The sequence below is a fragment of the Oryzias latipes genome, chromosome 19 (assembly GCF_002234675.1).
Source record: "Oryzias latipes chromosome 19, ASM223467v1".
In the NCBI taxonomy this organism is placed as follows: Eukaryota; Metazoa; Chordata; class Actinopteri; order Beloniformes; family Adrianichthyidae; genus Oryzias; species Oryzias latipes.
Window position 1 is genome coordinate 17345061 of NC_019877.2, and position 23647 is coordinate 17368707.

The following is a 23647-nucleotide window of genomic DNA, read 5'->3' on the forward strand; positions in this document are numbered from 1 at the left end:
CTTAAAAAGTGCTATACAAATAATAAACTGTTTTTAAGAAAAAAGGCATCTTTTTTAGCAAAGTTTTTACTTGTCCACATTTGATTTCATAAAACCTTATTAACAATTAATTCGATTTATTTTGATTGTACTGGTGGGATGTGTATGTGTTGTTTTTTTAAATGTGTTTTTATATATTTATTTTATTAATAGTATTAGTAGTAGTAGTAGTAGTAGTAGTAGTAGTAGTAGTAGTAGTAGTAGTAGTATTTTTACTGTTTACTATTTTTTTATTTTACATATATCTATTTTATTATGGGAAGCACTTTAAGATGCTCAAGCAGGAAAAGTGCTATACAAAAAAAGTTGAATTGAATTGAAGTGAATAGTGAAGGCTGCAGTACAAAGTTCTGCAGCGCTGCATGTTGCAGTCACCTGTCCCGCGGTGCCAGCTACAGTCAGATAACCACTGTATTTACACAGGTGGATCTTTTGAATGCCGAGCCTTGGGTCATCGCTGTACGGGTCAAAACAGCCCACCTGGAAAGAGAAGGGAAGTTAATGCAGGAATTGAGCAGAACCAGCTTAGCAGGAAAAAAACTCTGCTGGAGGTTCCAATGACCAATATAAGCATCATGATCGTGAATTACAAAGTCTCAATACTTCCCAACTGATGGATTTATAGATATATTGAGAATGAACAAAATATTCTGATTCAAACTCGACAGTGAGCAAGCACACACAGCTGAGATTCACAATTTCACTCAGTGCAAGAAAAACTAGGGGAATGACAAACAAGCCGAAATCCACAGAGATCTACAGGTACAAGAATGGGACCGACATTGGCTCAGAGAACTCTGGAAACCCCAAACCAAATCTGAGCAGAAGACTCCCCCTCCTCCCTACTTTACGCTGAAGGACCTATGTCATTTAAATTCTTTAAACGTTCAGAGTAAAGTATATCCATATATTTGCTAATATTGGCACACTAAAGAACTAAAGAACTTTGGGACACTACAGAACAATTTTTTAATGAAACAAGTTATTTTTGTGAGCTAATTTTCCAACCAGGAAGTAGGATAGCTCAATCTCGGAGGCACCGCCTTTCGCTCCTTGTGGGTGCCCCCCCGTTTCCTAGAACCTGCCTAGACCCGGCCTCAGTAGTGTGTCTGCGTTTCGCCCATGAAAACAAAGAACATCCACACTTTTGCAAAGATGGATGTCCATGTGCATATTGTGCATATAAAACAGATCATTTTCCCAGCAGAGAAAGTGGGTGTGTGTTAGTCAGGGGGCGGGGCTGGCAGCATAGACTTTTTCTGGAAGGGAGCTGTTCCCCAATTTGTTAAGTTACTCATTATCGTGGATTGCAAGGGGCAGGGGCTCAGAGAGCAGGGTTTTAGAGGAATGCTCAGAGATGCGTGAATGGATCAAAATTCCATTTTGGGGTTGTTTTTTGTGATGAATTAACATAATAATACCTTTTATACTAATGAGCCAACTCAAACAAAAGTATAAACCCGTGAGTGTCACACTGCTCAAACTGGAAAAACATCATTGTTGCAGAAAATGTATCACTCAAGTATAACCAAAACAACTTCAAAGCATCTACATAACACATTTAACCACAGCTAATATTTTAAAACCACAAGAATTCCTCTCTGGTGACAGACAGGAGATTAGATTGTGAAGACAAAACAAAAATTCAGACCAGGAATTTCAGAATTTTCAGAGCCTTATTTTACCAACATTTCATTTAAGGTTGTGTAGGACCTTTAGGCTACTCTACTAGGTGAGAGCTGGACTCACCTTCCTGAAGGGAGGCCACTCTCCCTCTGTGCTGTGGTTCATGTTGTCGTTGGGGTCAGCGTCGGTATGGAATACTGCGGCTGTGCTCAGCTTGTAAACAGGCGACAAGCAGACTCCCGACGCATCCCAGAACCGCACCGTACCGTCCTCGTGTCTGCATGAAGGAGCAACGTAGAGAGGTTACAGAGAGATGAATAGGCGCGGCGGCGCAGGCAGACGCGGCGGCGCAGGCAGACGCAGCAGCGCAGGCACACACCCTGTGAGCAGCAAGTCCCTCTGTGGAGGATCTGGTGCAAGGTTCTGACCTCCTCTGATGGGCCACAGCTAAAAAAGAATTGGAATGAACAGTGAGAGCACAGATCTGCACAGTAATGTGTGGATACTCAACATCCATATGAACAGCAGTGATTAGTAGAGACCATGGAGGATCTTGGTAGATCATCTTGAAATGATTTTTTTATGGTTTGCTTGATATCTATCCATCATGTACCTTCTTGGAGTAGTGTGTGCTCTGCAGTGCTCCAGCAGCGCTGATCCGTTCCCACAGTTTGAGAGGTATAGCAGAAACATGGTGGGAGCAGGTGATGGCTGAGCTGTGCAGAGGAACTAGGTATGGGGTCTGAACCACGGGCCAGCCTTCAGCCTGCAGGTCGATCACAACTAGCTCCTCCTCCACCAGAACCACCAGAGCACTTGGGTCTCCTGCAGGAGATCAGAGCTAAACTTCAGTAGGAGCAAGGGGAGCACAAGAGGAGAACTGAAGCTCCCAAAAATCCCCCAAAAGTCAGGATTTGCTGTTTTTAGTTTTTGTCTCTCCTGTTCTCTCTGAGGCCGATGCCCTGTTTTTTGTGTACGTTGTTTGTGGACGTGTGTGTGTGCAGGTTAACTGCCTGCCTTTGTGATGTGGCCCCTCTCTGATGACGAAGAAGTCTATGATCCTAGAGGTGAAATCCAGAGCCACGTGACTTTTCCCGTGGATCACCGTGATGCAGTGTCTGTCTCCGTAGCTGGCTCTGGGCATGCCCCCACTGAATAGCAGGAACGGTGGCCTGTTCATAAAAACATACACAAAATAGTGAACAGTGGTTTAAAGAAGAACACACGGTGTGCACTAAGCAGAGACCAGTTGGTGAAGAATTCAAACGAACCCCTCTGCAGTAGGGAGCTGCATGATCTTGGAAATGGCCTTACAGGGAAAGGTTCCTGCAGACACAGAGCAGACACTTAGCTATGGAAAAACCAACACGTGGAGGTGCTGAGGCTCCTCCTCCTCCTCACCGTATGGGGTGTCTGACTTCTCTTCGTTCCCGTCCGTCTCACCCACCGTCCAGCGACAGTAGCTTCCATCAGTGTGGGAACTGAGAATGCATCCTCCATCCTCTGTCCACCACACACTCTCCAGGGCCTGAAAATAAAGAAGAGGAGCTTCATTGCTCTGCATAAATCCTTTCAGCTGCATCCTCAGAATCATACCCATGGAGGAGGGGCACCTTACCTGTGAGGGGCAAATGCATTGTAGTAGACTGTGCTTCTTCAGGTCCCAGACCACTAATACCCCTCGGCCGTAGCCGATCACCACCTGATTTGCGTCTGCTGGATTCTCCTGCAAGGCCTCTACGTGTTCCAGGTTTCGGCGCCCAATGTAGTTATCTGGGACTCTAAGGGAGGGGAATCAAACAATTATAAAAGTCATTAAAGAAAATAGAAGCCGTTTGAAGACAAAAACCTGGACTCTGTGATGGTTTAAAGAGGTTTTAGAGCTTTAAACAAAAAATTGTTTCTGACGGAAACTGTTCTTTGTAAGTTTTCTTACTTTAAAATTAAATTTAAAAAAATTAAAAATTAAATTAAATTTAAATATTGGGGGTGCAAGGTTGTGTTTTCAAAATGTTTGCCTTACAGCAAGAAACTCCTAGATTAAATGGGCGGCAGTTTAGCCTCAGGCGGTAGAGCAAGTTGTCCAACAACTGAATGGTTGGTGGATTGATCCCCGCTCTCCCCAGCCAGCTGTCCCCCCCCCCGAGCGCGGCCATTCTGCAGCTCACCGCTTCCCCCAGGTCAAAATGTGGAGAAGAATTTCCCCATTGTGGGATAAATAAAGTATCAATTATTATTGTTATTAAATCCCAGCTGGATCCCTTCTCCCAGAGTGTGGTTTTTCTCCAGGCAATTTGTCTATTAGAAATAAAAGTGTGTATGTTTTTATATAGCCTTGCAATGAGTTGGTAAATTCCTCCTTCACCTTGTGACCCTGTAAATGTTGATGTGGAATAGATGGATGGATCTCTATGTTTTAACTCAAACTGCGTAATCAGAAAGGTTCCCACAGAGTCTCTTTAAATCATTTGACATCCATCTGTCCAGAACCAGAGCTTGCTTGACAGCAGAATACGATCAAAAGAGCAGAGTTAAGCTTCACCTGCTGGTAACCTGCTCCAGGCTGATGTTCCTCTCCTCCAGCTCCCTGAAGCCTGGGACTTCCACTACGAACACATGTCCTCCTTCAGTTCCCAGCAGCAGCAGCTCCCCGGAGGAATGGGCCAGAACCGCAGTGATCCGGGTCACACTGGGCAGGGCTCTGAGGGCCACAGAACACTGGGTGAGCCTAAACCTTTCAGACAAAGAAGCGTTTACGTTTGTGTGTCAGTTTTACCCTGGAGGTCCAGTTAGAACAAACCGGCCAATCTCTAGCAGCTCTGACACGCCTTTGTGGCCCTTGAGGGTCCACATGTGGAGACTGTTGTCGTCCAGAAGAGTGACCAACTCCACCTGCAGAACAGCAAGGAGAAATGAGAGTTGCTGCACCAACATCTGCAGGAGCTGAACATTTGCTGACTTTACCTGGTGAGGCAAGAAGTGCACTTGTGTGACAGCAGCATTCTCATCATGCAGACCCATAAACTCTACTCCAGGAGCTCCATATCTGACCTCCAGTTAAGAATATGATGAATCACACAGACCGGAGAACATCTACCAGAGTTTTAGTGTGGAAACAGAAAACCTGGAGAAGTGAAGCTCTCAAAGAAACAAAAGTTTAATCCACAAAAGAGTGGATGGAATACTGTAAATGAAAGACTTGCTCCTTCACCTACTCTCAGCAGGTTTTTGTGCCATGAAGGTGCTGAACACCTGCAGCAGGTAATCCTCACTCAAGGATACAGTTTGATGGCTCCAGAGCGAGTCCCGATGGCCAGCAGCTGCAGGGAAGAGCTGTGACCCAAAGCACTGGGCTGGTGGGGGAAGCCATGCTCCACAGTCTGCAGGGAACACAGAACCCATGAGGCTCAGAGCTGCAGGAGAACAGGGTGCATCCTACATGTTTCACACACACACTGAACTCACCAACTAACAGAAAACCTCTGTCCTAACCGTCATACAGGTAAGACAAAAATCTTCAACATTCAAAACATCAAAGGTTCTACAGAAAATGTGTCATGTTCACAGATAGACCCAGGAGTTTATCATATTCTTAGATTTAAGCTGTGGTGTTCACATATAAAATTGTGATGTTCACACTGGCTGAGACCTTCCTGTCTCTGCACCTGTTCAGGTGAGGCATGTCTTTTGTTCAGGACTTGCCTTGCTGAACTGGAAGAGCTCCTGTTTGATCCGGTCTCTCTGGGAGTCGGGAGTCCTTCTGAATCTCTTCATGGTGTCTCGACACCAGCATGGAGTCTGCAGGTGGCCACCGCACGCTGTGGAGGTCATCACCATTCACATCAATACTGTCGGCATCATCAGCATTGTTCAGGTCATTGTGAAAATCACTGTCACTGCACTTTGATGCCTCTTCTTCCAGAACCCACACATTGACACTCTGTAGCTTGTGCACACAGGTATCAGCATGTTATTCATCAATGGTTTGCAAGGTCACAAACCTAGAAGCTTTGACAGTTCTATTGTTTAAGTCCCAACAGAAGAGCTTTAGTCAAATCTTAGAATCCACCTGTTGAAGTGCCGTACCAACAGAACCCATCAATGCCTGAAGAGTCCGCCGCATAGAAAGTTTCTATGAACACTAGGCTAACATGGTTGTGTCCTCCAGAAAAAGGTCAGTGAGGACACAGAAAGTAGCATCTGCCTCTAATGAGCAGCTGATGAAAACCTGACTCAGAAGGATCTTGCTCCATTTATGGAATGAAAAGGTGATGAGATCTAGGACAGGAAAAGCTCATTTGTGCTTCTTTGAAGCAGTCTTGAGTGTCCACATGAAGCTTCCTGAACCATCCTGGCAATTTGGGGGTCTACACTCTGCAACTTTTCAACAATAGTGAATAAAGAAGATGCATCTATGAATGGTTTGGGCCAAAAACTGAACAACTACAATACTACAACTCAACCTAAAAAACATGAAGACTGAAAGCATGAAGTCAAAGATTTAAGAGCTGAATCATAAAATGTTTCAAGAGTGAAGAACTTGTCATTTTTTGGCAGTGCTGCTTTATAGCAGAACCTATGTAATCCAAAAATTGACGTTTTTTAGTGCATCTTCTTGTGGTTGTTTTAAAAAACGTTTCTGCACATTTGAAATTTGATATTTGACAAACTTTCCGTTTTCATGTTGGGGTTGTAGTGCAGGAACAAAATTCATTCCTTATCCAAAAGGCTTTGTAGCTGAAGACTGTTGCTGGATATTTACATACCCTTATAAAACTTATAAAAACAGCAGTTAGTGGACCAATTCATGGCATTGTTTAATTGGTTTGTTTGATTAAGATTAAAGACAGCAAAATTTACCAATGTTCATGAGAAAACACAAATGCATTTTATAACGATATCCTGCACTCTCAAATGTTCTACAGTTTCAATACTTTTACAAAACTCTAATATTATCAAAAATGTATCAACTGCATTGTTCTGCGCAGTCATTGGACCAAAAATAAAAATAAAGCTTTCCATACTTATATGAAGTTGTGCCACTGTTTTTCTTATAAATTGCATTGTTAATTGTACTTTTATAGATTGGATTGTAAAGAAATCTTCCAAAGAAGTATCTTGTGAGACATCTAGAGGATATCTTCTGGCAAGTGCTCCATCTCAAAGATTTGCAGAGGCCTTCACACTCAAAACCTTCACCTCAAAGATCTTGGCAGAATCCAGCGACCATCAGATTCAGTAATTGCTATCCTGTTGTCAGCAGAATGTCACTTAAGGCGTGAATCATATTGCAGATCTACACACATCACTGGTGCAAAAGCAGAAAACCACATCAACAGTACACCGAGCTAATTATTTTCAAGAGGCCTATTTAAAATTAATTTTTGAAGATACTAAAGATATATTTGATATGTATGTAATGCAAAAATAAGATATTAAAGTTGTAGTTTTTATTACTTATTTGTATTAAAGTAGAATTTAACAAGGTGTTGCTTACCAAATTTTATTGGAATGTGAGGTACAAGGAGTTTGTTTTTCATTGTACAGCACTAAGAGGCTCTATAGGAAAAGGGCTTTGTTAGTTACTTTACTTTGTCAAGTTCGTCAGCCATTCATGCTATTGAACTTCATCAATCTTCCTCCTTTCTGGGCTTGGGTGACAAGCATTTACAAGCTATGTTACATAGATTCTGGCACCTGCGCGGGCACATCCCTGTGTATACCAGCAAATAGGCAAAAACCAATCCATGGATGAATTAAAAGCTCAAGAAGTTGATTTTGCGTCACCCTTGTGCTATCTTAGGAACTTTACCATTGGGAGTGGTCCCCAACCTTTTTGTCACCGCGGACCGGTACAACGCAAGGCACATTTACCGCGGACCGGTGTGTGTGTGTGTGTGTGTGGGGGGGGGGGTTGAGGTGCAACGCAAAGTGTGTATCACGTGATGTTTGGTGTCGCAACTTTGACGTGCGTTAAGTGTGACGGATGTAACAGAGAGAATCCGGTCACTGTTCAAAATAAAATGTTTTTTCCGAAAAAAACAATAAAATGGAAATTATTTTTTCTTGCTGTGCGTCCCGGTGCCAAAATTTCCCGTGGCCCGGCCCGGTGGTTGGGGACCACTGATCTAGACCGGTGTTTTTCAACCTTTTTTAAGCCAAGGCGCACTTTAACCTTGACAAAAATCCCGCAGCACACCAGCGTCCTAAAATTAAAAAAGAAGAAACTCTACAGTCTTTATTGATGTACAGTCCCTCCACAATCTCACATGCATTTTTGTGATAATTGTGGCAGAAAACTCTGGAAGCTGTAGCTTTTCTTTCTAAAAAAAAAAAAGTAATAAAAGTTAAGTTAGTTTTCAGTAATAATTTTCAACTAAATTATTTGACCCTGGTAGTTTTTCCCTTTAGTTTATAAACATCCAATTTAATGTATCCTCACAAGAACCAAATATATTCTAAATAGGGATTTATTTATCTGTGTATTTTTTTAATGTTAGTGCAAAGGCAACTCTAACTTTTGAACAATTGCATGATCACAATATGTTTGATAAATTTTACACAAAAAGACTAATATATATATATATATATATATATATATATATATATATATATATATATATATATATATATATATATATATATAATCAGTGACGTGCGGTGAGGTTAATGGCTGGTGAGGCACTGACGTCAACGGTCAGATTTACAAACACATGAACCATACTGAGTTACTTATTCACCATTTAATTGACAACAGTTAACGTGTTTTGTTTAAAATATCATTTCAGCGTGTTTTTTTTTCTTTTTTTTTTTCAAATACAAACTGCAGCATAGAAAAAAGCACAAACGTTACTGTCATCTTACCTTTACTTGTAAATAAAGTCCATATGCCGCTCCTGAAGAAAATGACTTGCCGCATGCTATCACTTATTCTATTGTTTTTTGGCGTCATAATCTCAGGGCTCACCGGCGCCCCCTAACATGAGGCACGAGAATGTCTGGCCTCACCCAGCGGCTTTTTTACCGGCGTTTAGCGCTCAGCACAAGAAACACGTCCCTCACATACAGTTATTTATAAAAACAAACACTGTACATCATATACATCTGCTAAATTATGTAAACTCAGCTCATATAGTACAAGTGATTGAACCGACATACAGAGAGACAGCAGTACCGTCTGACTGCATAGGTATTGCGCAATCCAAGGTGAGGCTCAGCGGGCTGATGCCTCATCGCACGTCACTTCTTAGTATCTGAATGGCAAATGCGGAAATTCAGCGATTTTGAAAAGAAAAAACACCCAAAAATGGTACATTTAATTGGAAAATGACTGCAAAGCACAAATTACTGATTAAATGTAATAATTGAATTAATTTTTTCTCTTTTCTTCCCATAATGACAGGTGAGGCTGTCTAGTTAGCTGAATGATCTCAGTAATTTAATTTTATTGAATTTTTCAATTATTTAATTTAATTAAGTAAATAAAGTAACTAAAAAGTAAATGTAACTTTGCAACAGTAACAAAAAGCAAAACCTCAAGGCAGTCAGAGCAAAAAAGTAAATAAAACTTCTTAACTATTGATTATGAACAAATGTGAAATAGCAGTGATTAGACGCAGCCTGAAAACTTCTTAACTAGTGTTAACTACTACCACTGCAGTGCTCTCTTCAAAAAGTCTGAAACAGACTAGAGCAGATTTAAGTTTGATATGGTCTATTTTCAGTAATTGAAAAAGTGTATAAATAAGTGCTAGATGTCACCAGAATGCACCATATTAAAATTTTCCTGGGGGGCATGCCCCCGGACCCCCCTAAAGTTGCAAGCACCTGCGGAGCGGCGGGTCCCGCTGTGCGCGATGTCGGGCCAGTAACTCTCAGTCAGGGCCAGTAACTTTCAAAAGCTACTGGCCCTGTGGGCCAGTGCAAATTTCTGGGCTATGTCAACCCCTGACAGAGCTGATCACCTGGAGATGGTAAATGTTTTTAGATCAATGTAAATAGTAGGGCTGCACGATATGAGGAAAACTTGCGATATGCGATATTGGTGATTAATATCGCGATAACGATATAATTTGCGGTATATAAACAAATAGCCAAACAACCAAAAACATAATTTCCATTTCACTCCAACAGTATAAAAATTATACTCCAAATGACCCTTGTCAACATAGGAGGCAAACATCAAACATAAAAGGGCTCATCTGATTGATCAAAAATGTAAACGGGTCCTTCCGATTGGTTAAATGCATAAAGGGATTAATTTCATTTGTTCACCATTTCAGGCTGCCATCAGTTTGTTTTTGCACATTTGAGGTAACCCATTTATTGTGATTTTTGCCGTCTTTTGCGGTATGCATATTGCACAGCTTGATGTCGCGATAACGATAAATTTGCGGTATATTGTGCAGGCCTAGTAAATAGGTAATTTCCCACAGGACACTGGTTGAAAAACACTGATCTAGACCCCACAAGCCCCCTTTTTTCTTTAATGATTTGTGATCTTCACTTGTGTCCATGGATTACATGAAATCCTCGTCACCTTTATCATGGTAGGGATAACATGTCAATGTATGGATCGGGTCATTTGGACCCCATAGGATCGCACAAGGGGTAATAAAAGCCCTTCAAAAGAAAAAAAAGTGCCATTTTTTGGACAGTTTCTGCAGAGTGGCAGGATTTCATTAGAAATTTGCCTCAGAGTTGGGCCGCTGACACAGAGCATTCCGTTCCTGATTCACAACAATTTTATTTAAGAAAACTCAAACAACATTTTATGCCAAATTTTTAATATATGTCCTTTATCATCAAAAAAATTCCACAAAAACATGTTAAAAACACCAAAAACACAATTTTCAGAATGAGTCTTGTATATGTATAAAAAGAACAATCGTGTATATACAATTTTAAAAAGGGACAAAATAAGTTATTTAAGTCATAGGTTTTGATTATAAGTGATTTAAGTGTTGTCCCTCATTTTTCTATTCCAAAACGGTATTCTTATATCTTTAACTTTTTAAAACTGTTTGTTTCACAAGTTGGATCTTTACTTATGACATTATATAAAATTGTACAAAATATTGAACTTTCAAAGAAAGGACTTCTAAAAATCAAGTTTTTCTTGGCCAAAACCTTTGACCCCACACACCCGACCTTCAACCATCAAATAGGCTCTTATTTAGAGTGGAGGAGCACAGTCCCAAGCGGAGGAGTGGCGGCACCGCCTGGAGAGGCACATCAGTCAGGATATTAGGCTAGAGCCAGAGATCTTGCTCCGTGCCAAACAAGACTTCATGAAAATCGACAGTGCTGCAGACCTAGAACTGATTAAGGACAAGAGTGTGAACACTGAAGAATAAATAACACGGGAACTTTAGAAGGGAAAAAGGTTGTTGGTATACTACTGTTAAAAAGAAGGAAAATGTTTTTTTCTACTTTTTAAGTACTTTTAAGTTGCTTCAACAAAAAAAACGGTATGTTTTTTTTTTTTGGGTGGGTGGGTGGGGTCCCCCACCCCACCCACCCACCCAAAAAAAACATTGCTTTCTGGGGGGGGGGGGCCCAGAAAGCAATGTGACTGCTTTCGGTGAGACTGAATCCAGATACTAAACGGATTTTGTCTCATTGATTTATGTTGTCAGACTTTCAGAAGAACCTGTCTCTGCTAAAACACTGCAGTGTTTGTCCTGCAGTGAGCTCATCCTCCCCCAGATAAGTATATTTACAAGCTTTGTTGACTCTTCAGAACCGGGCGCTCTGCTGTCCCACATGAAAATCATGGACAGAACAGCCCATGCCGTTATCCTTTACTACACGCTATGGTGATGTCAACATTTCCTGCATATTCACGCACCATCAGAAGTGGTTGTGATGGGTTTTGGGGGGGGGGGGGGGGGGTCATTTGGCAAAACAATGCAGGGAACGTGTCTGAACAGGAAGAGAAGAAAAAAAAATAGTTTTAGCCTTAGGAGCAGCGGGACGACAGGAATCCCCTGGCATTCGAAACATTCAATCCTGCTCTCCTGCAGACGGCATGAGACGTAACTGCACAACAACACAGGTGACCTCACAGTGGTCACCCGCTCATCCCCACAACTGGAGATGTATGGGATATTTTAAACACATCCCATAATTGACAGGCTGAGCCCAGAAACCTGGACCGGTTAAGTCCTCTCCAGTTCAGGCTGAAAAGAACAGTGAAGAGTGTGCCCTGATGCCCCCTTCCCTTTTTTTCCATCCATCAGAAGACTGATGTTGTCAACTGTGGGTGTGGCTGAGAGGAAGTGCCCCTCTGTTCACTCCTGCTTCCTGTAATCAGAGCCAGGACGAGCCTGAAGCAGAAAGTTTATCTGCCGTCACTTCCCGGCAAGGTTGGTAGCAGTTTTGCAAGTGCTAACCTGCTACCAACAAGACGCGTCAGTCAGAGGCAGGAGCCAGTACTGCTTCGTGATGCCAGGATCGTGCTTGAACCAGCAAATCTGAAATCTTCCAGCAGGACTGGCCAATGGTCAGAGGAGGACCTCTCTCTCCTCTCCCCTCATTTCTGATGACGTGTCTCTAGGCAGCTGATATTTCCAGGAAAACCTCTAAATGGATGTTATAGAAGCCTTAATGTAGGTTTTCTGAAGGACTGTCACCTTCAAGCTTCAGGTTACCTAAACTCAGGTTTTTAAATTAGCCTGTTCAGAATGGTTCAAACATGTTAGGACACCTCCAATTTTTCCATCTATCCAGCTTTCCTCTTAATCCTCCATGGTTTCTTCCATCTGTCCATCCTCCCTCTTAACTATCCATTTTGCATCCATTCTATGGCCTATTGGTCATCCAACTTCCATCATTCCCATCCATCAATCCATCCTCCATCCATTCATCACCCCTTGGTTATCAATCTATTTTATCCTCTTGTCCATCCTCCTTCTTTTGATCCTGGTCTTCTAGGAAGTCACTGATATGTTTTTATTATTAATACCAGCATATTATTATTCCAAAAAAAGACCTTTTTTACTGAAATAACAATAGAAACGTGAAAACTAGTTACAATTCCCTAATAAAGAATAATAATTCCAACAATAATCTCAATAGGTCTGCTTTGGGCCCCCCTACTTATACTTGCCTGGGACTCATGATGACTCACCTTATTGAAGGGGTTTAGGTAGCTTTTGTTAGCCTGAATGACCCAAAGGATTTGATTAGACTCTCACCCACCATGGGGGTCAGGGGCTTTTTTGATTGCTCGACATGATTTTTGTTCCTCACTGGACCAGTATTGTTGGAAAACAGCATTAACCCTTTAAAGATGTTCAGGGAGAAAGCTGAAGTGAAATCAAACGTTCAAGCCAACTTGCCCTTTCAAAAGCCAGGAATATTGGTGCACAAGACCATGTTACAAGAGACAGTAAACTTGAATCTCATCTGCTGCTGAAGATTATACAATTCCATTGCATCATACGATGCAGAGTTGGTTTTGAGCTGGATCTTTCCAGGTAAAGAAGAAATCAGGTGTGGGGAAAAAGCCCTACTGTATCCATGCAGTCAAACGGAAACACTTAAGACCCTTCAGTAAGAGTTCCTTGAACTCTGTGTTTGTCTGAAGCTGACCTGTTTCAGCTTTTCAACATTTCTCTTAAAAAGAGAGAAAAGCAGCTGAAATCATTAAGCAACACATTTTCCAACAACAACCGGACTCTGAAAATTTCAGCCTCAACAGGACAAACTAATCAATACTCTAAAACCAAAGAAGTCACCCAAACTCCAAGGATTTGGGGAGAAAAAACTACAAAATGCTATAGTTCAACTTTTGAATGCAAACGAAAGATTGTCTTCATTTGAATGACCAGATCAGTTTATTGACCATTGATCATGTTGTCAAAATCATTAAAATGACTAATGGAATAAGATTTCGTTTTGCCATTAATTACAACTTAAAAGGGCCTATACCATACTATGCTTAAGCCTTTTATAGTAAAAAATATCCATGTATTTGATAATATTACATTTGGCTAGGGCTGGCCAAAAAAACGATAAATATATCGCGATACAACTTTTTCCTGGTAGTAGGAGTCTATCGCAATAGATTTTTCGATGGGTCCCACATTAACACTCGCCAGTTGCGAGAATTCTATCCTCTTCAGCGAGTAAAAGTTAGAGGGTTAGTCGCCACATGGCGAGTAAATGTTTGTATAATCTTAGTCATGTTAATTTGCTCTCTTTTAGTGAATTTATTTTGTTCTCTCCTCCTCTACTATCTGCACGTGATTGAAACAAACACACGCGAGATGCTACCCACCCTGCTGTCACGTCGCCTGCGTGTAGCATTCAGTTTTGAGTGATGAAACAGCAGAACATGCAGCTATTTTTAACAGTATCCAGTCAGAACTGGAGGATAAATCTGCTTCACATACAGCAGCAATAAACAGATGAATAAAAAGTGTCCATTTGGAGACATCACTGTTATTAGAGGCTAATGCTATGATGCTAAGCTAACAAGCTGTTTCACAGTCTGTCATCTAATTGTGAAGAAGAAACGAAAGTCTGACAGTATTTTCACAGACCGGCCTTTAAGACGTGGCGGATAAATACAATAGTATTAATTCATAGGACATCCATAAAAAAACAGTATTTTATTAATAGAACAACAAAATTTAATTTTAGCAGTGTCTTTGCAGCATTACATTGCCGTGTTGCACCAAAGACTGTGACCTGTCAGATGTCTTGAATCCTCCCACCCCCCTTAACTTGTGGGAGCTGAAGCTTTAATGCAAATGCTATTAAATAATAATCTGAAACATACAGTTTTCAGAATGTTTTTATTTATTTATTTAATATAAAATATAATCACCTGGAAGCAGAATTAGGAAATTGTCATAAATTTGTCCTTGTTTTCTCAAAATGACAAAGACGTGTTTATATAATTTATAAATGACTTATGCAATTTAATTTTTCTAAAAAAAAAGAAAAAGAAAAAAAAATTGAAAAAAAATTCAAAAAGTACAATGTAAGGTATTTCTGTGTCAAATAGTGTTATAATTTGGCCGGTAAAAAAATGTTTGGCAGGTAGATTTTTTTTTTTTAATCTACAAGCCAACTTGGCCGGGGACTCAAAAACTGATTTTTTTGGCCGTGTGGAGGTATTTTAATTTTTACAATCCGACAAAAAACAGGGTATAGAGCACTGCAAATTGTGAAGAAGGCTGTTCCTTCTAAAACTTGAAATACCACCAATCTTTTATCACCTGAAGCAGAGCCACCAAGCACGCTCAATCTCAGACTGAAAAAAACGGTGATGCAGCAGCAAGAGTCTAAATTACGAGAATTTTTTTTTGAGAATGTTTTAAATTCCTAGATTAGGATCAGGATAGTGACAAAAATGTTTGTCAATTTTTATGTTTGTTCTGTAAAACTTGAAAACATTTGAATTTATTTGTAGAATTAATGTGTTTTTAAATGTAACTAATCAAGCAGTTTAATGGTATTTAGTCATCTTCCCTTTTGAAACATGAAAATCTTTGCTATAATTTTCCAGTTTAGTTTGTAATAGAAATGCCTTTTCTTCGGTGCATCTGTTATGTTTAAAGTATGATAGGAAATAAAAATTTGAATCTAAAAAACCTGCTGATTATACATTCCTCTTATGAGCCACAGTGCGTTTGAATTTGACGAAATATTTGATTTATACCATGATTTATATCGATATTGCCTGATATGAAAAATTCTATATCATGATATAAAAAATTCTGTATCGCCCAGCCCTACCTTTGGCTCTCAAAATCTTTTATTAAATATTATTTCACCCCTTATGGGTGCCGCGCATTTCATGACGTCAACCTAGAGGCGGCCTCTGTGCGTCTGTGTCTCTCTCATGAAAACAAACATCCAAACTTTTGCAAAGATGAATGTGCATATTGTGCATTTAAAAGCGTTTTATAGCGTAGATCACCGCTAGCTCAGCTGAGAAAGTGGGTGTGTGTGTTAGCCTGGGGGCGGAGCTGTTCACTTTTCTACATCAGCACATGAGAGGCGCTCATTTTTGTTTGCTTGGGAGGGGCTGGTACTCAGAGCCCAGGTTTTTCGAAAAATACTCAGAAATGTGTGAATGGATCAAAATACTGCTTTAGGGTTCCTTTTCATGAGGAAAAAACATAAGGTTTGTAGAGAGTAGGTTTCTGTGAAAGAGTCCCTCCCCCTGACTCAAAGGAGACAGTTAAAGTTGATTCATTAGAAAATAATTACTATAAATATGTTATTTTTGAGATCTGTGAGGCATAGCCTCACCTAGATGATCAAGTATCTCCTCAACCTTTTCTTCAGAGGTAGACTATGATGGAGGTAATCATTCTTGTTAATGTCTCCCTACATTAAAAAGAAAAAAAAAACTGCATGTAGGTTCATTTTTCAAATCTTGTCAGCAGTGGAAACTGAATTTCAGCGTTGGTAGATTACAGCTAGCAGATACTCTTTGGTCCAGCAGGGAACAGCTCTTCATGCTAACATGGTGAAAATGAACCCAACTGCATGTTCAGGCTCATCAGATTCTGCCTAAATTCAGGTTCCAACAAAGACAACTTCAAGACATTCCACAAAAAAACGCTCACTGACTTTTGTGAAACTGCAAAAACAAAGCGTTAGTAAAACTGACTGATCTTGATGGATGCACTCTAAAAAGAGTATTTTGGCTTTAGCTGGAAAGATAACTTTTGTTACATTAAAATTTTGCTTTGGTGATGATAAATCATCTTTTTAGTTCAATCAATTTAAAAACAACAGTTATCAGACAGTTATTTTACTTTCATTCAAATTAATTCAGTTAAGTAGGTGTAGCGTCGGTGTGAAGCCGTCAATGCGTCATGACGTCATAACAACAAGGATGTACTTGGAAAAGGGGCCCTGATCATTAGCTACTGCATACCCCTGCTGCTATCAGGAGTAATGACATTCACATCAACTGTGAGTTACAATCCTAATAGTTTTGATAAAAAAAAGTTAACTTTGGTTCTGTAAAACATGAATTCCTTTGATGTTTTTTATTTTTTCCTGAAACTTCACTATTAGAATATAGGATATATATTGAAATCTATGATTAGGCTTCATGCCAGATTTGGCAGCACAAGGAATTGTAAGATACCATTACCTTTGCCTGTCTGGGCAGATTGGGGTTTACGTGTGGGTTTTGACTATGTCTTTTATTGTCTTGCTGTTTTACTGCGTTTTGCCCCGTTATTTTATTCTGTTGTTTATTCTTTCTGCACCATGAGTGAGAGGGAGGAGAGGATGATGACTAATCCTTTTGTGATTTATAATGCGAGGTCCAAAAATTAAGCCAGAGAGTTCACGATGACTGAACTTTCAGCCCTTTTAGTACAAGATATTACTGGGTCCTTTATATCAATGATCTGGGGGGCCTAGTCCTTGACATATGTAATTTCGATAAATACATGATGCGCAAAGGTGTTCAGTGTGGACAGACAATTGATTTATTAAATTACAAGTTAATTTTAAATTTAAGTAACTTGAGTAACTAAAATAAAAGATTAAGGTTAAGTGGCCAACAGACAGATTTGACAAAATGAAAATGTAATCACCCAAAATAAATACAACTTTTTTTGTTAAAGTTACATTTTTCTGATTTAGACAAAAGAAAAACTAAAACCTTCAACACATTCACTTTTTCCTAGTTAAAACTTAACTTAATAACATGAATATAATGTTGGTCTTTTTTATGTAAACTTTATCAAGCATGCTGCATTTTTTTTTGTTCAACAAACTTTAGAAGCCCACACCAGTCACTGAAAAGATGTGGACATTATTAAAGGTGCAGTTTTTGCAGAGTTAAATGTTCAAGATTTTGTTATTTTCTTCAGAGAGCTGGTAAAGTGTAAAAGGCCACTTTCATGCAGGAACGGAGTTTATAAGAAGATGTGTTGAAAGCCATGAACACCATTATAAGGTAAAATTTTATGATACATGATGCAGTGTCACTTTTAATAATTGTAAAGGTGATTTTTGTTTTTCTAGTTTTGTTCAGGAAGAAGTTGCCATTTTGTATGACTTACAATGTTAAGTAAAGTCCAGTGGAGTTTAGAAACAAAGGATTTGTATGTTTGTGTCAGTGTGGGGGGGGGGCTCGAAAATATTCTAATCTTCAGAAAGGGGGGCCCTGCAGAAAAAGTTTGGGAACCACTGTCTTAACCCTATTGAGCATGCATTTCACGTGTTAAAGACTAAACTTCAGACAGAAAAGCCCACAAACAACCAGCAACTGAAAGCCGCTGCAGTAAAGGCCTGGCAGAGCATTCAGGAGAAAACCCAGCATCTGGTGATGTCCATGAGTTCAAGACTTCAGGCTGTCATTGCCAACAAAGGGTCTTCAACCAAATATTAGTAATGAACAGTTTGTTTTCAGTTATTTCATTTGTCCAATTACTTACGATCCCATGAAATAAAGGGATTTTGTTTAAAAAAATGCTTTCGTTTTTCACATTTTTATGCAATCTTTTTGTTCAACCCATGGAATAAAAGCTGAAAGTCTGCACTTCAATGGCATCTGAGTTGTTTTATTTAAAATTAACTGTGGTAATGTACAGAAACTAAATTAGAAATAATGTGTCTGTGTCCAAATATTTATGGTTCTGACTGTATATAAATAAATAAATCCCTTTCAGAAAGAACGCGTTAGTCTTATTTTATTTATTTTGGTGGTAACATAACTAATTTAGCTAAACTACTAATAAAAAAACTATCAACTTTAATTGCAACTTTTAGGTAAAACAGCTGCAACTTCAAGATTTTTGTTGCCTCAACTATTACAAAAAATGTACACAAGATTGTGGGGCGACTGTACATCATAACAGACTACAGCTTTTCTTTTTCACTTGTTTGATTGCTGCTGTGCCTTGTAATTTTTGTTAAAGGGAAAAGTATACATTGACTCAAAAAGTTAAAAAAAAAAAATACTGCTTTAGAGTCCCCCACATTGGCACATAAAACTGTTACTCTGTTGGTGGACGCGATCCTCTTCTGGTGTTTTAAAATAACACCTTCAATTTCATTGGCATTCTGGTATCCAAAAGTTTAACTCCTTCAGAAGAATCCTGATAATATGAACAGGTGAACAGAAAAAGCTTAAAAGCATTTAGGATTAATTTTATAACAATTTACTATTTATAGCTTGATATTTCCAAAGTATTTTAGGCAGTTTCTTGTAGTATTTGCGGCACACTAGTATTTCTCGTATTTTTACGCTCATTTGTGTTCTACCACTTACACTTCTGTATCAACTTGTTCTATTTTTATTATTATCATCATCATCATCATTATTTAAACTAACAAATTTCCAGCTGGCCTGCATGCTGGAAAAAAATATTCCTATTGAGGAACAGGTTAATGAAGCTTTAGAGACAAAGGTCTCATCGGACGGGTGTGTTCGGGATCACACATGCACACCTGTTTGATGGCATCAATTGTGGCCATCAATAACCCTGCTTGTTTCCAACAGTTCGCGTTTGAAACGTAGAACAAAATTTACGCCGTCTTGTGTGTGCTTTTTTTTTTTGCCACATACAGGCGTAGAAAACGGCTATAACTTGTCTATGGCCGACGGAGATTATCAGTTACCTGCAATGGACTAGTGGTTTAAGCAACTTAACCTTTTTCTCATGCTGGAATTGTGAGTTCAACTCCAGGCTTTACACACCCATTTCTTTGCGTTTGTTATCCTTTTCTTTTGCTGACGACTTTTAGCAACAGTTTTATTTTGATTGTAGTTAGTTTCTTGTAGCTCTTCCTCATCTTTTTGGTTTTTTACAAGTATGCATTACATTAATAAACTATAAATATTGGAGACAATAAAGAAATCTCTTTTTGTAGTCATCAAATTACCAAACCAACATGCTGTTACAACAGAAACGCTTGATTCCCATTTAAACATTGAAAGAAAAAAAAGACTTCAAGGATGAACACATCTTTGGTAATAAGTCTATGTACAGCAACATGTGTTAAGTCGCCCTTGTTAGGAGACAGACAAAGTCAGTTTCTCAGTGCTCACAGGTGGTGTAGTGCAGTGTTTTTCAACCAGTGTGCCGCGGCACACTAGTGTGCCGTGGGAGATGGTCAAGTGTGCCGTGGGAAATTGCCCTCATTAACTGATTTAACAACATTTTCCATCTCCAGGATTTCAGTTCTTTGTTCATCCCTACATGATAAAACACTAAGAACTTGGGAATATGAAAGATCGTAAAATACTTTTTTCTTTGTGTTTATTTGATTCTATTAAATACATTTTCATAAGAATGACTGTACCACGATTTAGCCGCAGCTTCAGCTGCGTTAGGAAAAGTTCCGCCCCTTTAACTGTCTCCACCAATCATTCTTGGGATCTTAATCACATGTCATCAGTCTGACCAATCAGAAGTGGTTAAAGTCACCTTTTCCTTGTTCTGAATTCTGCTGAAAAAGTCGCTCAGTTCTAAGAAAAATACCAGCCAAAGCTCGTCTTTAGCGGTGTAGCTTTCCACAGAATCCGGTGTCAGACCGAGGAACAAGTGAACAAGACAATGAAGCTCAGAGACGCTAGTCTCTCTGCGTTCGGCGGATAATTGAACTACATCTCCCATGATGCATTGGGGTAAAGCGACACTGAGCGTCTGGGCGCACGACTCTCTCCTCTTAACGTCCTGAAACCACAACGACCACAAATCAAACAGTTTTTAAATCGTTTGACTTAACTTTTATTACATCTTAAAAATACAGCTGCAGCTTCCAGCTTTTTCTGCCACAATTATCACAAAAATGCACTGAGATTATGGAGGGACTGTAGATCTATACAGACCGAATTTCTCCTTTTTTTTTTTTTTTGAACGCCGGAGTGCCGCGGGATTTTTGTCAAGGTTGAAGTGTGCCGTGGCTCAGAAAAGGTTGAAAAACACTGGTGTAGTGGAATAATGACGTGCTTGCAATGCTTTTCTTGGAATTACCTGGGTTTGAATCCAGCGGTCGCATTGATACTTTTGAATACATGGTTAAATTTCATTAGGCAAACAAAACGTGATTTTAAATTCATATTAATATCTTCTTAAGAACAACTACAATGAAACCAAGAGTTTACTGATCAAGAAAAGTCTCAACAAAAAAGAAGAAGAGCAACAACAAAAACGAACTATGATCAAAATAATACTGTTGATAAAAGTCACCCAAAGAAAAAGAAACACGATGAGAAAAAAGTATATGGTTCTGCTGCTTAAACCACCAGGCTATCACAGACAACTGATGGTCACCGTTGGCCTAAGCCAATTTATTCAAACATTACAGCTTGTGAAACAACACAAGACGGCATAAATTACGTACTAGTACTACGTTTAAACGGGCGTAGAAATCGGCGATTTTTTTAAGGCCAAAATGGTGTCCTTATACCACTTTTCTTTGGGATTTTTATAACTTGTTTCGCTTGCCATATTGTCTTTGTAAAGTTCTTCAGACTCGTGGAGGTCCTGCAGGTTTGGGTTCAGAACCGGACCGTCAACTCTCCGAGGCTGCAAACCCCCCCAGATGGTTGACTCTGAACCTCGAGGACACGCCTGCAGCGGACACACCTTTCCGCAGACACAGTTCCGTGTTTTACGCAAGCAGCCGGAACATGAACTCACCTTTCCCCGCAGGTGAGACGTCACATCGCCAAGAGGGCCGCACACCCACTCTTCATGTCGGGTTTGCCGAGCGCGGTAGTGTCCCCCTGCCGAGTAAATGTGGTCGGAAACTACGAACTGCGAACCGAGCTAAAAGCCGAACTGTGAGAACAAGGAGAGCCGAACCGGTTGATGATCAAATCACAGAAGAAAACTGGAGGCTAAACTTCAGAAATCAGTTCACAACACAACAAACTAGCCAAACCTCACTCCTCGGGTTTCTCTCTTGTATCCAAATTGATTTAATTTGGTAAACAGAATCTACCATAACACGGGACCGAGGTTGGTTCTGGTTCTTTTGTTCGGAACCAGGACCCTGTGCCGCGTCGCGAAGGCTCTACCGATTTTATACATTAGGCAGTCCGCCCCGAACCCTCCATCTCGGCGGTACCAAGAAGACCCGAGAACGCCCAATACGTGGCCGTGACGGACCATTATAACTTAAGGATGACAGCACCGATATGATACACCTGCGGGATCAGCACTGCGGAATCCCTCTGGGCCCTCCCCCGACCCACCTGGTGCACCGCGGCAGTTGGTCCGCCGCTGTGAAAGAGACAGCCGCTGGTTCCAGTCCGAATCCCAGTGGTCCGGGACTTCTGTTCTTATACAGGGTTACAATTAAAGTGTCCAACTGCTGAGTCTGAACAGCGCTTTGCTGGTCCGGAACCTTCGCGCGTGTGGACAGTTTAAAACTCCGGCCAGGTTTGTCCGTTCCTCAGCGGCGGAAGGTTCGCTGCTTCCTGCTTAGATCTACTTCACTTCCCTGTTGACTCCGCCCCCTGAGGCATTCACTATCCTCCTGGAAATAGCAGCTTCGATGGATGCTCTGCTGATTTTCTTCTCCAAGACTGAAAAACAAAAACTTAAATTGTATCTTTTGTGACGACAGTAATATTAAATTTCTTTGTATTTTTCTGACATGAAAAACACTATTTTTAGCTAGAAAAAAGACTGAATAATAAAGGAGAACTGAAAGGTCTGATCTTCTGAAGCTGGAGGGGATATAACTGCATTCTGGGGAACATCTTTTTCCAGTAGCTTTGTCTGCATTCAGAATCCTGCATCTCTTCATGTGTCAGTTAACTTGATTACCTTTTCTTCTTGGTCAATCTATATTTCTGTCACAGCAGTCAATGATGCCCACATTTTAATTTAGGCTGAAATACAAGTAAGTGAATGTTCTGATCTGTGGTTGTACTTCAGAAGGTTTTTCATGACGATAAGCGGTTTGATTTAGACAGGTCTGCTGACAGTGTTCGGACTAATAGAAATAATAAAATACTAAAATGTAAGCAGGTAAAGTCTTCCTGTGAAACTGCTGTCAGTGCTGCTGTTAAGCCATAGACATGTTGAAATAGACATAGATATCTCCCAAATTGGATTCAACACAGATAACATAAAGCCCAACATAAGCTCAAAACCCTGAATGGCATTTGGGCGGAACAAGTAAAGTTTAAAGCCCTTATGGGTTCACCGATTGGTCAAAAGAAACCCACCCATAAATCAGTGCAATTTTGAGCTCCAATAAAATCAAAGCTATAGTACTTGAGAAATAATTTAATAAAGATAAACATAATATCCAAGAAACCTGGATATACAAATGTCTTTTTTGGTATAAAATTAAAAATTTTAACATGTATGTAAAAGAAATCTAATTCTACAACCTGCCTTCAGTGTTTTCTGGTGAAACTGCAACATTTGAAACATTTTTTATTATTTCAAACACAAACTGAAAATAAACACAAGAGTTAAAAATAGGAAAATAAAACAAAACAATGTGCTTGAAAAGGAGTGGGCAGAAAAATTGTTTTTGTTTGGTCCCACCCCTTTTTAAAACAGCTGCTGCTGTGCATATTTCTATTTACAGTTTTTCTTAATCAAATCATTCAATTTACCTTCTGTGTGACACCCATGCAAAAGAGACACTTGCTTACTTGTTTTTATTGATTATTTCTAGCCTTGTAAAGTTCCATCAGTTACATCTTGTATGTTTTTTTAAATACATGTAAACGTTTGCCAATGAGTTATACCGTTAGAGGAGACACGCCCGCTTGGGAAGCCTGGCTGACTGTGGCAGAACGCGACGCCATCTCGGTGAGGTCGTCAGCGCCCATATGACAATGCTTTCTATAGCCTTTAGTGGCATCTAAGTAGCTTTTATATAATTTATATATATTTATATATTTATACATAAATATAAATATATAATATATTTGTATTTTAAAAAACAACGTATGTTGTTAAATAAGAGAAACAGTCAGCCTTTAAAGCTCAAACTTTAATGAAAAATGCATAGTTGCAGGACT

At 39.8% G+C, this 23647-nt stretch overlaps 1 protein-coding gene across 5 annotated transcripts in view; it reads right to left on the bottom strand.

The window, feature by feature from the left end:
• Window positions 1–22106, bottom strand: part of llgl2 (LLGL2, scribble cell polarity complex component) — a 31590-nt gene extending 9484 nt beyond the window's left edge. For 3 of the 5 annotated variants that reach the window (XM_023949408.1, XM_023949407.1, XM_023949404.1), the window contains exons 1-14: window positions 21857–22105; window positions 5368–5483; window positions 4948–5045; window positions 4630–4711; window positions 4442–4557; window positions 4208–4366; window positions 3284–3446; window positions 3067–3193; window positions 2937–2991; window positions 2683–2837; window positions 2279–2490; window positions 2045–2112; window positions 1789–1942; window positions 415–519 (exon numbers count right to left, since the gene is read on the bottom strand). In XM_023949408.1, coding sequence (XP_023805176.1) covers window positions 415–519; window positions 1789–1942; window positions 2045–2112; window positions 2279–2490; window positions 2683–2837; window positions 2937–2991; window positions 3067–3193; window positions 3284–3446; window positions 4208–4366; window positions 4442–4557; window positions 4630–4711; window positions 4948–5045; window positions 5368–5439 — 1566 coding nt within the window. In that variant the 5' untranslated portion in view covers window positions 5440–5483; window positions 21857–22105. Of the gene's footprint in view, window positions 1–414; window positions 520–1788; window positions 1943–2044; window positions 2113–2278; window positions 2491–2682; window positions 2838–2936; window positions 2992–3066; window positions 3194–3283; window positions 3447–4207; window positions 4367–4441; window positions 4558–4629; window positions 4712–4947; window positions 5046–5367; window positions 5484–21299; window positions 21441–21543; window positions 21827–21856 lie in introns of those variants that run through there. The other 2 variants (XM_023949406.1, XM_023949405.1) reach the window with 2 other exon arrangements.
• Window positions 22107–23647: the final 1541 nt, after the last annotated feature.